Source organism: Macrobrachium nipponense, chromosome 29 (assembly GCF_015104395.2).
Source record: "Macrobrachium nipponense isolate FS-2020 chromosome 29, ASM1510439v2, whole genome shotgun sequence".
NCBI lineage: Eukaryota > Metazoa > Arthropoda > Malacostraca > Decapoda > Palaemonidae > Macrobrachium > Macrobrachium nipponense.
This window is the reverse complement of record NC_061092.1, coordinates 15,577,657-15,593,196: the sequence shown is the minus strand read 5'-3', so window position 1 is coordinate 15,593,196 and position 15,540 is coordinate 15,577,657. Positions and strand designations below refer to the sequence as shown.

General features: G+C 35.6%; 1 protein-coding gene across 6 annotated transcripts in view; it reads right to left on the bottom strand.

Annotated features, from left to right (window-relative positions):
* The window catches only part of LOC135206150 (homer protein homolog 2-like), a 408,669-nt gene that overhangs the window by 242,039 nt on the left and 151,090 nt on the right, over nt 1-15,540 (bottom strand). The window contains exon 1 of one of the 6 annotated variants that reach the window (XM_064237416.1): nt 5,888-5,911. The exons of the other annotated variants lie outside the window; for them this stretch is intronic. Coding sequence (XP_064093486.1) covers nt 5,888-5,896 — 9 coding nt within the window. The 5' untranslated portion in view covers nt 5,897-5,911. Of the gene's footprint in view, nt 1-5,887; nt 5,912-15,540 lie in introns of those variants that run through there. 6 annotated transcript variants of the gene reach the window in all.

Genomic DNA, 15,540 nt, shown 5'->3' with positions numbered 1-15,540 from the left:
AAAAGTGTGTGGTTTTGAGATTCGAGTCACATCACAATAAATTCGTCTCTGTTTTGAACCAAGTCCAGAGGTCAAAACCAAGCCTCTTTTTCTCTTTGACACCACACCACACTACGGGTGCCTATGGATAAGAGTCGGAGCGAGCTCTAACCACACTAGAATAAAAAAAAAATCCATATCAGGCTTCTTAAAGTTTAAAGCCTTGACATATACATATTTACGCATGGCCTTTGGGAAAAGGGCCCGTCCTGGCATAAGGTCGACTTAATCTAAATCAAACAAACTATTATTTTAGGAAACAACTGTCAATACCACACATACTGGTGGTGAAGACAATGTCGTGACAAAAGCAATCTGTGAAAGAAGATATATTCAGTCATTTCTTTGGAAACTGACCCATGATAATTGGAACACCCATTCTACCATACGAAAACCGCTTAATAAAGACATGTAACCAGACGAATACGGAGGCTGCCTTCAAACAAGCGTCCAAGTATAGTAAGGTGCCGCAGCTCAAGTGGGAGAGCAGTGGCCTCTTAATAACAAGGAGTATGATCCCGGCCTGCTGCCCAACAGTCTTCCCAGCTGCTGTTGAGTACTTAAGTCCGCAAAGGCAGAGTAAAGGGCGCGTGGCTGCAGCAGCCTTATCCGCTGAGACTTTCAGAGGACGGGAAGAGTCTAACCTTCTAGGGATAAGCCCCGACCGTCAAGGAGGTAAAAAAATAAGCGGGAAAAATAGTATTACAGGACGCAAACACATTTTATATTTATGAAAATATACAAACATACATGTATACATACGTACAGACATACACATATATAGTATATATAATATATATATATATATATATATATATATATATATATATATATATATATATATATATATATATATATATATATATATGTGTGTGTGTGTGTGTGTGTGTGTGTGTGTGAGTAAAACAGCCCACGAGAGACGGTGAGAGAGAGAGAGAGAGAGAGAGAGATTCGAGAGAGAGAGAGAGAGAGGAGCAGAGAGAGAGAAGAGGAGATACGTTATGCCTACCAACTATGATTTTATCACCAATCAATCAGCGTTCCCTTCAATCAACCTTCACCGTAGGGATGCAGGAGATGGAGAAAAGGGTCGGGAGGGGGGGGAGGGAGCGAGGCCGACTTGGTAGCTGAAACCTATTAGGAATGTCAGTTCCGGAAGCCGCAAATAGTTAGGCGGGGAGAGTTCTATTTGCAGTGAAAAACCACGGTGGCCTTCCTGGGGTTTCTTCGTCAATGGAAATACTGAAAGGGGGATGCAGCGTGTTGACCTAGTCAACGTTTCCTGTTATTACGTTATCAAAGATGGGATTTTTTTTATAGTGCTGACTATTAATCTTATTATAATTATTAGCTCTCACAGGATTGGCCCGAAGGATTTGTTTTTATTGATATTTTGTCAATCAAAATTAAATTTTTTTCAAAAACTTTAATAACTGGATAAATTGCAAATGCTGGCGTCTCTGACAAAATTTCCCTGCTCGATTTATTCCCAAAATTGGATGTTCGCTGCATATTATGCTTCGGAGGCTCACACAATTAGTGTTTAATAGTTATCACTAAGACCAGGCCAAGCAAAGCTACCCAAAATAGTTGGCTTTTTAAGGTGTCGAGGTTAAGACAGAAAACGCAGCCAATCTGGTCACCCAAGAACTGTTTTTAATAGGCTAAAGACCTCATGCGATGACATATTTTCCTCCTGGGAAGTGTCAGGTTCAACTTGTTTGTTTGTATGGTGTTTTTACGTTGCATGGAACCAGTGGTTATTCAGCCACGGGACCAACGGCTTTACGTGACTTCCGAACCACGTCGAGAGTGAACTTCTATCACCAAGAATACACATTTCTCACTCCTCAATGAAATGCCCGAGGATCGAACTCGCAGCCACCAAGGTGGTACGCCAACACCATACTGACCACGCCACTGAGGCGCTGTCAGGTTAAACCATTCAAGAGATACTGCAGAAAGTAAAGAACAAACTTGCTGGGCGTGGACCTCATGACAAATAATGCTGCTCGAGGATCTACCGAATGGCATAAACTTCCAAACGTTTGCAACAAACGACATAATGAAAAGCTGCAACGACACATAACTATAACAAGATGCAGTAAAATAAAAATGATAGAACCTAAAGCACTGCTTTAGCGAGGGAATATCGAATACCAAAAATTGCGTGTAATATAGATCTCTGCCAACTAAGGAAAACGACACGATCACCTTCCTTATAATGGAGCTTTTGATGAGTTCAAAACAATTAATATTACAATCAAACTCTTGAATCAATTGAAAGAATAAAAAGAATAGCCATAATCAATACGTGTTTACATGGCTTCAATAGGCTCCTCCTGTCTGGAAAACTAGGTACAAAAAAAAAAACGAATTATCAAAAAATAAAAATTATGGCCATCAAAGACTATCTATTTATCATATTCTTCCTATACAAATACGAAAAACCTAATGAAAGAGAGATTACCACTCAGCCATACATATAAGTACTAAAAACAATTCTCTTAAATACATTTATATAGCATATCATCATTTTCAGTATTGTTGCTGATGTAAACATAGCCCTCTAACTTTATCAAGAAATCTGTATAAAAAAAATAAACGAAGGTCACTTTTCATGCGCCACCCTGCTTGCCTCTCTAAAATATGGAGCTATTAGGATGTAGCTGAATTCTTTGCAGTCACATAAAGCTTATATAATCTCCGAGTATTCATCCTTAAGTCGAGAAGTCCCATGAGGTCAGAGGAATGTAAATGGAAAAACACATTTACAAAGTCGTAGACATGAAACGTAAAATCACCTTACTAATGACTTGAGCAGCTATAAATTCTCTCTACTAATGACTCGAGTCTCATTATCGTCAGGATATTAAGCTCCCCGTAGTGACTTACGGGGAGCTTATTTTACCTTTGAAGAAAAAAAATGATGGCCTTTGCAAATACAAATAAATAAATGAATATACGTATATAATAAACAAATAAATAAATAAATAGTCAGTAAGCGTGACACTCGCAGGCGTTGCAAAGTCGAGGAGTTCAGTGCAAGGAATTTGCATAAGGTCAGAGAAAAAAATAAAAAATAAAGAGAGAGAGAGAGAGAGTAAAAGGCGAAAGAATAACGGTAGAAAGCATTTCAATGTTGCTGAATTTTTACAAGCATGAGCAGAGCAAAGACGCAAAATCTTTGCCTAGAAACGTTCAGAAATGGAACAGGTATTTATGAAAGGGGTTGCTTCCCTTATACTACTACTTAGAGAGGATTTACAAAAGGGGAAGCATGCTCAACTTATAGATGGGGGAAGAGTTCTTAAAATATTTTCCATAACTCAGAGAGGGTACCAATTATCAAAGTGACAACGTCTGCATTTCATTTAAAACATTCTCTAGTATTTAGTCTTCGCTTGCAAACAAATCTTAAAAGACTGCAAACGCCTCACAGTTTTATGAATTTTTAGTTCGGAAGCGAAGGCTAATTGGATGAGAAACCTGATAACGTTTCCTCGTAAAAAAGGAAAAGAAAAAGGAAGGAAGAGGGGTGGGGCTTGTAAATGAAAAAGGAAGAAGGGGGAAAAAAAGGATTAATGAAAAGCTTACCAGTAGAGTATCTAGAACAGAATATTACATTTTCAATCCTCTTTAAGTGCAACCATTACATATAATGCTCACACTATGTGCGAGACACAAGTAGAGCCGAAGTTTCTTCGGCACAATCTAATTTTCTGTCGGGTGGTGGCCTCAGCCACGGCCCATAAAACTCTTAGCCAAGGTCCACGAAACTAAGCCGCGGTCTTCTGGTGACCTATGTTGTTGGTACCTAAAGCGTTGCCAGATGTACGCTTATGGCTAACTTTAACCTTGCATGAAATAAAAACTACTGAGGCTAGATGGCTGCAATTTGATATGTTTTTATGTCCAACATACCAATTGCAGCCCTATAGCCTCAGTAATTTTTTAAGATCTGAGGGCGGACGGACAGACAAAGCCGGCACAATAATTTTCGTTTACAGAAAACAAAAAAATTAGTTCATAATTCAGTAAATATGAAAATGAAAACAATGAGACTTGAGTCATGTAATACTTAAGGAGATTAGTTCTAAAAAAAAAAAAAAAAAAAAAGTCAGTTCGTATAGAGCCATATTAATTCCCCCAGGTATATTAAGGGTAAAATAACATGATTATCAGATCATGAGCAGTTTTCTCTCAATGCTCCAGTTTTTAAACCTCCCTAAATTATTACATAACTGACTTATGATACAATACACCGGCTAAAAAACATATAATAAATATAAAATTTAGGCCAAAGGCCAAGCACTGGGTGCTATGAGGTCATTCAGCGTTGAAATGGAAATTGACAGTAAAAGGTTTGAAAGGTGTGTAACAGGAGGAAAACCTCAAAGCAGTTGCACTATGAATCAAGGGTTATGAGAGGCTGGAAAGTAAGAAGAAGAGTGAAAATGAAAGGAGGTAGGCTAAAAAATATAAAAAATTCTTAGCACTGGCCAGTAAAAGCAGACTTGAAAATTATCGAATGTTTATTATTCCTGTCTGAGAGAATCAACATGACGCATGATCATTCCGAAGCCAAACACCACTGTTGAATCTTTAAAGATGATAACCTGAAACTCGTTCTGGCGTCAACTAACCAAAATGAAAACATGGCTAGTGATGTCTTATGACACCTTCCTTATTAGTTTTGTGGTGTTCATTTACATACTTTTTAATATTGACAGTATTTAATGCTTCCTCTTCGTATGTAATTAGGTATGTCATCACCATTAAAAATTACCATGATTTTTAGGACGGATTCAAGCTATTATAATCAATTGGTATTTGGATCAATCACGTCAATCATTGGCAAATACTACATTAAACAGCTGATTAACGAACAGAGACCAAGCGGATGAACAACGTCCTTTCATGCACAACTATGTATAATGATCAACTCTTTGTACAAAGCTTGACTGAAAGGCCTTCAACAATGTAATGTGATCTGGGATGGCAAGGTAAAGCGTTAAAAGGTACGCTTATGGACAGACTAAAGATGTAAGATAACCAACACCCTCGACTTTATACAGCTAAATAATAATAATAATAATAATAATAATAATAATAATAATAATAATAATAATAATAAATCAGATGATTAAATATAAAGGCAATGCCGATATCGGCAACTGCATGTTTCCTTCGTGCTTCCCTGTGCACCATCTGGCGTAAGAGTGCTTGGGTATCAATCCATGCAAAAGGACAGGTACCATCTAGGTTTCTATACAAGCAAATGCAAATTCCTGTGAAAGCGTAACTATCGCTATACACAACTGAACAGGAGAAATACAATGAATACAACTATCGCCATAAATAATTGAACAGGAAAAATATATGGAACAATATTCCTAACAGTGGTAGAGAGAGAGAGAGAGAGAGAGAGAGAGAGAGAGAGAGAGAGAGAGCGATATTGCCTTTCATCAGACACTGATCACTGACTGTATAATTAATTTCAGGTTATCTACCGACAAAGTGTGCAAGCCGTTTGCATAGCAATTGATTTGCTTGAAATTGCAGATGCTGTCAGTCAGCGAACAAGAGCATTCAGAAATCAAACGTGATACCGACATCACATCTGAGCGATATACGAAATGGAGACATTTTTCGTCGGTTGGGAGATAAGGAATCAGGCACACTGAAGTGGCAGCATCGCTGAAGGCTGGTGTTTGTAAATGGGTCGGAATGGAGAATTGTGTGCATATACACGTACCGCAGAATGTTTTAAATGAGTTGCTTTTAAAATATAGGTGCCAATTGTACTAAAAAACAAACTGAAAGAAACTGTAGTTTTAACACTTACGAAGCTCATTTTGGAGTCAGGTTTATCGATGATTCCACACACAGGAGTAAATTCATTGTACTCACCTGTAGTAAAAGAAAAACATTATAAATATGTATTCAACTATAAGATATTTCACATATACATAAGTACAACCATAAACAAAGAGACACACATATAGATATATCATACATACATACATACACACACACACACACAAATATATATATATATATATATATATATATATACACATATCATGGATATACTGTATATATTCATATGGATATACTGTATATATTCATATATATATATATATATATATATATATATATATATATATATACTCAAACAAACGGGCAAGAAATAAAAAAACAAGCAGTACAATTTCTGTAACATATTAAATCCCTTAACCTACATGCACCATTACCCGTCCACTGACGCCATAAACGTAGAACTTCCATGAGCGAGAACTACTGCTCCGAATATATGCTTCAAAACCTAAATACTGCGGCTCCAAAAATCCCCGAGTCTTCCATCATTTCATTCATAAACGTCAGCTGTCACGCCCTTGGCGAGACAAGTGTCATTTAGGTGTGACGTCATTCAACAGGTGAAAACAAATCTATGTTCATTTTAATCGATACATTTTTTTTCTTTAATTTATTTCTCTTTCGATTTGATAAAGTAACACCGAGGTAGTTTATTGTTAACGAATGAACGAGGACCGTGTGCAAGCGAGAATACACGAGCATATCGGATGGCATAACCGAGTAAATAAATTCTAATGGCAGTAAAAAATTCTGAACACAAATGTTCACCAGTACTCTCTTTTTTAAAAAAAAAAAAAAAAAAAAATACACACACACACACGTTCGAATACAGTAGCCTAACATGAAGTTATTTACCTATTTACAAAACTAATGAAAAATACACATAAAATGCAATACAATTTCTACGGCATCGCACAAGCAATTTTAATGGGAATGCGTAATTAACATATTTTTTTTTTTTCAAATAAAAATAATAGCAATCAAAATGTTCTATGTGAAAAAAAACACCAACAGCACCGATGTATCCTTATCAAATTTTAACCAAGATAAGAGAAGGAGAAAATACCTTGAGAATTATTTCAACTTTGATGGATGAGGATTAAATTGTCAAGACCCTAACCCTTTTCCTCTTACATTTTTCTCTCTCCACCCTAGCTGCGACCCAACACAGTCGAATAAAAACTTCTGGTTCAAGGTTCGAAACGCTGGGCCACGCACTTAGCGAGCTGAACGCGCTACCAGTCTACTGAGGGAAAGACAGAAAACGACGGAAAAAATGCTTTTGCAGAACATACGAAAAACAAGAAGACGTCAGGGTGAAGATATCGACGAAAACATTCAACGCTACTTCAGAATGTCAAAAAAGGAGCCGAAAGTATATACTAAGAATAGTAAAAAAAGAAAAAAAAATGAAAAAAAAAAAAACAACCGCAAAAACAACTCTTGCTGCAAAAGAGGAACAAAAAATATCTAACGTCAACAGAATACACAAAACATCAACGTCCTCGACCTCAAAAAGACAAGATATTTAAATTCTGAAATATTTTTGATAAAGGTCATCTCTCACACCAACCTCTATCTTCCTTTCTCCCTTCATATTTGTATAAGCAGTCGAAGGATACAGGTGGCAGTGATTATTGTTGTCTTTTTTCGGAGCCGGCCATGTGTATGTGTATACTTATATATATATATATATATCATATATATATATATATATATATATATATAATATATATATATATATATAAGGCCCATAAAACTATTTAACGTTTGCAACGTTAAAATAGTGATTTATGGGCCTTTATCTACATAATATACTGTTGTATTACAGAAAAAAGACATTCTATATATATATATATATATATATATATATATATATATATATATATATATATAGTATAGTTAGTTTGTGTGTGGCATGTATATATAAAAATATACTGATATTGACAACCATAAATACAGATACAGTATATGTATTTTAGTCACACGGACGCAAATACACACAGGTTTTAAAACCACAAAGGGATACATTCGAAGTGTGTTAGATACAGGGGAAAGATTATACTCAGTAATATTTGCATATAAAGTCGATTGCTGCATTAAAAAATGGATGGAGAGAGAGAGAGAGAGAGAGAGAGAGAGAGAGAGAGAGAGAGAGAGAGAGAGAGAGAGAGAGGATAAACGGATTAAAATGAGACACGGAGGGATAAAAGTAAAAGAAGAACAATGTGAAAGGCAAACATGAAAATAAAAAAAATAATGTAAAAAGTCAGCGTACCAAATCCAATAAGAGTGACGTCAGAGAGAGAGAGAGAGAGAGAGAGAGAGAGAGAGAGAGAGAGAGAGAGAGAGAGAATTTGATATATTCCATACCTGCAAAGTAAAAATTACGCAAGCCCGACGCAAGAAAAAGCTGTCATTCTTTCTGACGCATATCCCCAACACATTGCTGTCGCATGAAACGGAGGAGAGAGGATTCCAATATTTTTTTCCCCCTTTTTTTATACGCAGAGAGAGACATTCAAGTTCTGACGCCAAAATTTACCTTTACAGATATCTGGCATAATAAGTAACACTACCTATATTTTATGCAAACAGGCTGAAAATTATTCAACCATACAATTAAAATTATTGAAAAACAGCCATCTACAGCGTTTTAACCTAAAGCATGGAGAACAATATTTATGTAAATAAGCCATGGGGGGGGGGGGCTGGGTGACCATTTCAGCAAAAACATTTATTCTGCGTAACAATCCTAGCTTCCACATCCATTTTGGAACGACCTACCCTAGCAACCAAAGTCCTTTTTTAAAAATCAATATAATAAAAAACTAAAACTGTGTTCCAGTTTATGAAAATTCCAGATCACTACATCGAACCGTCACTTGTCTGAGAGTACAAGAAACAGAATGGAAGTTACAAATGTTATAACAGTATATTCTATTTTGATAAGTCTCTCTCTTGATATGATTGTCAAAAGAAGGCATACAAAACTTATGTGCACCACTTGAGTGTTTGACCTATTTGGATTATCACAGCTATCATATTTGTGTAAAATTAATAAATTAGCACCTGAAACGTGGTGACGGCCGCAGTGAAACAGCAGTCTCATTAAAAATCAAAACAATAAGTATGAAAAACATCAGCTCTCAACGTTTTCCCCTCAAATATTCTATATCTTGTTTACCTACATAAAACTGCTCCATGTTTTACATTCCATATCTTTCGTTCTTGAAAAGAGCTTTAAAAACAATACACATAAAAATAAATTTTTTCCATGAGGACAATGTTCTTTACAGAGGGTTCACGCCCTAATAACAAGCATCAAGGGAAACAAAATATCAAAAAACTCCATTCTATATTTTAATTAAAATTTTAGTTTCCTTTTGTATCTAGTTTAAGAAATGGAAATAATTTCATAATCCGTAGTATTATCTTTAAAAATAAAAGAAACGAAAAATATCACTGCAAATAAGTTATTAATTTTTTTTCTACCAAAGAGATCCATTTCCTCTTAAAAATCTTTCATAGTAATAAAATTGAAACTAAATAATACACTATTGGAATAAGAAACCTAATAATTTCGTCCTCCTTTGCACATTACATAAAACATGAAAGATATTAAATTCCGCAATGTCTTCATTTGGAGCAAATGTAAATAAACACGAGAAACGTAAACGCCAAAAAAAAAAAAAAAAAAAAAAAAAAAAAAAAAAAAAAAAAAAAAAAAATGCTCTCGCACACGCAACACCTCATGAAACAAAATAACAAACAAACAGAGCCAGTTGCCATCTTTCCATCACAATTTGAAGTAACTAGCTCCACGGAGAAGAGTCATAACCTTCACCATTCCGAAAGAAAAAGAAATATGCCTTTGTCTCTCAAGACGAGGAGACCAAAGAGGGAGAGAGACAAAAAAGTGAAGGAAAATAGTGAACCTGTACACTGGCATTTACCAAATTGAAAACGGAAATATGATGGAGGCTGAGGTAAAAAAAAAAAAAAAAAAAATTTTTTTTTTTTTTTTTTTTTTTTTTTTTTTTTACTTTTTTTTTCTTGAAAACATAAGACATAATAGTCGTGAGGTGTTAGACGAAGAATGACACTCGGTACCTAGTATTCCATGTTAGGCCTGATATTCATCCGCATGGATGATTCAGCAGACATTTTGGACTTTTCTTTAAAAAAAAAAAAAAAAAAAAAAAAAAAAAAAAAAAAAAAAAAAAAAAAAAAAAAAAAAATCCTGAACAGCTCAACTTTACCACGTCCCTGTCATTTCTTGATTCCGGATTTTACTTATGTAAGTTACAGAGAATATGAAATAAACCAAATAATCTCCTAGATACGGAAGACCTCGAAAATTTGAAGGTTACGCAGGAGACCGAAATGATGACTGTTTTTCAATTTAATTGTATTAAATAAAAATTCACTCTTAAAACTTAATGATGATTTTTTTTTATTTGTATTAAATTAAAATTCAGTGTCTTAAAAATTAACTACTTATACTATTCACGAAATGCGCCTCATTCGGCGTCCCTTATATATTGAAAGTGCAAAAAATTGAAAAGTAACTTACATAAATGTACAACAAACATAATTATCCAAATTGCAATGAGAGAGAGAGAGAGAGAGAGAGAGAGAGAGAGAGAGAGAGAGAGAGAGAGAGAGAGAGGGGGGGGGGGGGGGAGCAACCATTATCCATATCTTATTCTTTTTTTATAATCCAGTCTTAGAGAGAGAGAGAGAGAGAGACCATTATCCATATCTTACATTCTTTTTTTATAATCCAGTCTTAGAAAGAGAAAGAGAGAGAGAGAGAGAGAGAGAGAGAGAGAGAGAGAGAGAGAGAGTGAGAGGAAGCAACTATTACCCATATCTTACATTTTTTTTTTTTTATAATCCAGTCTTAAACCCCAATAAAACAGACTTACGCCCACAATTTCCAGAGGGTAAATTATGCACCCTCTCCACACCGGCGTTACTTTGTAGCATTACGAGATTTACCTGCTATTTTCGTGAATGCAACAGGTCCCCCCCCCCCCCCCCCCCTTTTCCAGGGAAGGAGGTCAAAGCCATTACAATAAAATGTAACCGTTATGTCGAATGACAGCAAATGACAACAACATGGCCATGAGGTCCAAACTGCAAAACGGGTTGCGATTTCCACCAATAATCCCGAATTAAATGAACTATATCAAACGGCGCGATTCCTATGAAAATTGTTAAATTTTTATAACCTCATGCCCAGACCTCAGCCTGGGGTGAAATAGGTTAGAAAGAGAAAATATTAATAATAAAGTATCAGCTATCAAATTTAACAGCAGTAGCAGTACCAATAATAGTAGTAGCAGTGGTAGTAGAAGTAATTAACTTGGGAAAAAGCGATAATATTAATAAACTCCATCGGCTAAACATAATTGAAAAACAAATAAAAGTCTAATATATATTACATATTTATGTATGTATAATATATACACGTGTATGATATATATTATATATATTATATTATAACCATATATATATATATATTATTATATATATATATATTTATTATATATTATATAATAACCTTTCAAGTTTAACAAAGTTAGGAAGGCGAGCTTCGCCAGCTTATTTCAACTTACCTCTTATGCTTTACAGCGAAATATCTGATACCTTAAAAGGAATTGAGTTCGTCAGAAAAAAACGAAAACACACAAACACACTCACACACACACACAAAATAGAATTACACGGAGGTATAGTTTGATCTAGTGGCAATTCTCAAAACGAGCGCAGTTCGCCGCCTTCTGCGGAACTGGAACACTGAAGAAGGACTGCCGATAGATAACAGCTATAATTCTGAAATTACTTGAAAAATGGAATTCGGATATTTTATTTCCTCTCATTCATCTATTTTATTGTGGTACATTTCCTTCGGCTGCAATTTTAAGTTGCTCGGCGGAGGTGGCGATTTCAGCTGGTGCAGTTTACGAGGAGCATCCGCCTGTTACTCAAATGAACATTTCAAAATATATATTTCCTATACTTTCTAATCTGGACATATCACGTAACAATAGAATAATTGAAAATCAACACTCAAAATATGAAGAGATCCCATCCATAAGGTAGGGAATAAAAGACACGAAGAGATCCTTTCAATAAGATAGGGAATAAAAGAAACTAAGAGATCCCTTCAATAAGGTACGGAATAAAAGACAAGAAGAGAACCCTTCAATAAGGTAGACAATAAAATACATGAAGAGATCCCTTCAATAAGGTAGGGAATAAAAGACACGAAGAGAACCCTTCAATAAGGTAGGGAATAAAAGACACGAAGAGAACCCTTCAATAAGGTAGGGAATAAAAGACACGAAGAGATCCCTTCAATAAGGAAGGGAATAAAAGACACGAAGAGAACCCTTCAATAAGGTAGGGAATAAAATACATGAAGAGATCCCTTCCATACGGTAGGGAATAAAAGACACGAAGAGATCCTTTCAATAAGGTAGGGAATAAAAGAAACGAAGAGATCCTTTCAATAAGGAAGGGAATAAAATACACGAGGAGATCCCTTCAACAAGGTATGGAATAAAATACATGAAGAGAGCCCTTCAATAAGGTAGGGAATAAAATGCACGAAGAGATCCCTTTCAATAAGGTAGGGAATAAAATGCATGAAGATATCCTTTCAATAAGGTAGGGAATAAAATGCATGAAGAGATCCTTTCAATAAGGTAGGGAATAATAGACACGAAGAGATCCCTTCAACAAGGTAAACTGTAAAAATAGTATTTACAAAGTATAGCACACTAACAAAGGAGGGAAAAGGAGAGAGAGAAAAATACATTCTTGTGAGAAGGAAGTTACATAGCCCTAATGGGCTTTCCGTGAATACGAAAAGCTTACACAGTGAAGAATACAGGTTAAGAAAACATTCACGTTACATATTAAAACGAGTGCAGTCTCTCTCTCTCTCTCTCTCTCTCTCTCTCTCTCTCTCTCCTCAAATACAAATAGCGTATACACTCATACGACACAAAACTATACACACATACGAACTACAAGTCTTACGGGCTGTTCAATGAGCAAGAGCCTGTGCTGGCATAAAGCCAGCTAAATCTAAAAAACAACAAATGCCTATAAAATGAGGTTGCCAACCTCATGACATATTTCTTGACCGAGCAGCGTGGTAGACTAGGTAGCGGCAGGCGGGATCGAACCATGAACCTTCCTTTCGCGAGGCCAGAGAAAACGAAAGTGATCTACCATTGACCTACGGTGTGTGTAATATATATATATAGATATCTATATATATATATATATATATATATATATATATATATATATATAGTTAGCAAAGTTACAACCCTGAAGCAGAATTCTATACGCCAAAGGCTCCTACGCCAAAAGCACCCCAATGAGGAAAAAGAAATAAAAAGTGAAGATTAAGCTATATTAAGATATGTAAAGAAAACAAGAGCAATAAAAGAAACTATGAAAAGACTCAGGAGAGGCCGCTCAATACTAATGTATTTGCACTAGCTTATATACACACTAAGTATAGACATACACCATTATTGACGCGCGTAAATAGAGATATACACGAAAGGCATATACCACAAAACAACACCAAGCTAATTCTCCGTCATTAGAAAAGCGATACTAATCATTACCTCGGCTTTCCAATACCACTCCCCCCCACCCCCCCCACCCCCCAAACTCCCTATACTCTCCCATACCCCCACAAATAGCCTTAGATCGTCCACATTCAAAAAGGAAAGACCCTCCCAGGGAGGGCGCCTTTTATTCGTCTCAACCTCCTCTTTAAGCCTCTTCCGGAAATCACATTACGTAGCTGTCCTGTCTAGGGACCGATGACTCCCACTTTACGAAAACTTTCTCCCGCCGTTGTGGAATTCTGGCCTTTCAATTGCCTTCCCCGATAAGGGGAACGTCTAATCTACGGTTACGGCCGATAGATATTTGTGGTATATTTTTTTTTTTTTAGACTGTATGCCTTTCTTAAAAGCAAAGCAGTTTGAAAGGTACAAATAACATCACGACTTACTCCTCCACATCTCGGCTCTAGTGAAAACAAGTAAAAAAATGCCCCGAAGTTTGGTTGGCGAAATTGAATTTTCTGTGCAGCCGCTACAGCGTATAATCAATAAACAAATGCTGTATAAGCCGCGGCCCATCCAACTTTAATCTCTGGACGGTGGTGGTCTATCCTACGTCGCTGCCAGAAGCACGATTATGGTTAATTTTAACCTTAAATAAAATCAAAACTACTGAGGATAGAGGGCAGCCATTTGGTATGTTTGATGATTGGAGTGTGGGAAATCAACATGCCAATTTGCTGCCCTCTAGCCTATGCAGTTTTTAAGACCTGAGGACGGACACAGACAGACAAAGCCGGCACAATAGTTTTAATTTACAGAAAACTAAACAGGAGCAATACCCTAATGATTTCCTTGAATGATATTAGTATTATAACTTTTTTAAAATTATTCCCAATCCATCTCTTTTCTAAAGAAGGGAGCATTCTTAACACCTAATTATTCTTTCACTTATTTATGATATTAGTATTATCACTTTTTTATTGTTCCCAACCGTTCTCTTTTCTAAATAAGGGAGCATTCTTAACATCTAATTATTCTTTTACTTATTTATTCACGGTAAAATCCTAGAAAAATGAAAAAAGTCGATTCCTCTGCAGAGAAATTTAAAAGTTAGAATAAACATTTCAAGGAATCTCTCTCTCAGAAAACCATGAATAAAATTACATTCAAATAAGAAACAGGCAAATTTAATAGGCACAACATCCATTACCCTATTATGAGTGAATACAATAGAAATAGAGTGAAGAGAGATAGAATAGAGAGAGAGAGAGAGAGAGAGAGAGAGAGAGAGAGAGAGAGAGAGAGAGAGAACTCCTACAATGAGAAAGTGTGAAGTTCTCAAAATTGAGGGTAAGAATGCTAACCTGGAAATTAAAATAAATAAATATATATAATATATATATATATAATAATATATATATATACATATATATATATATATATATATATATATATATATGAGATAAGAGAGATAGAGAGGAGAGATTGAGAGATAGAGAGGAGAGAGACGAGAGAGAGAGAGAGAGAGAGAGAGAGAGAGAGAGAGAGGAGCAAGTACTAATGAATTTTTTCCCTAGGCCTAAAAAGCGAGCATAAACTGTCGTCTCCCCGTTTCATTTATAAGACAGGCATACTAAATGAAGACGACAATTTTCCTTTTGCTGCAATAAGGTCCCATGATACATTAAAAAAAACTTATGTTTATTAAAATTAAGCTTAAAATTAAATGGAACGTTAACGCGTATTCTAAATTTCCAATAGACAAATGTACGATATCGACAAGCGTTTATCTAATAAGCAGATTCACGGAAATAAAACTAAAAGGTATCGAAACAGTGACGCCAAGATTAAATATTATTGTCTTAATAGATACTATTCGTGCATTTAAAACTATTAACAAGAGCAACAGCAGCTACGAAAGCAAAGAAAAACGTATATACGCCAACAGTGAATCAGTCGAAAGCCAAGTTGGCAATAATAAATGCATTACCTCCAACCAACCTTCCGAATATACAAA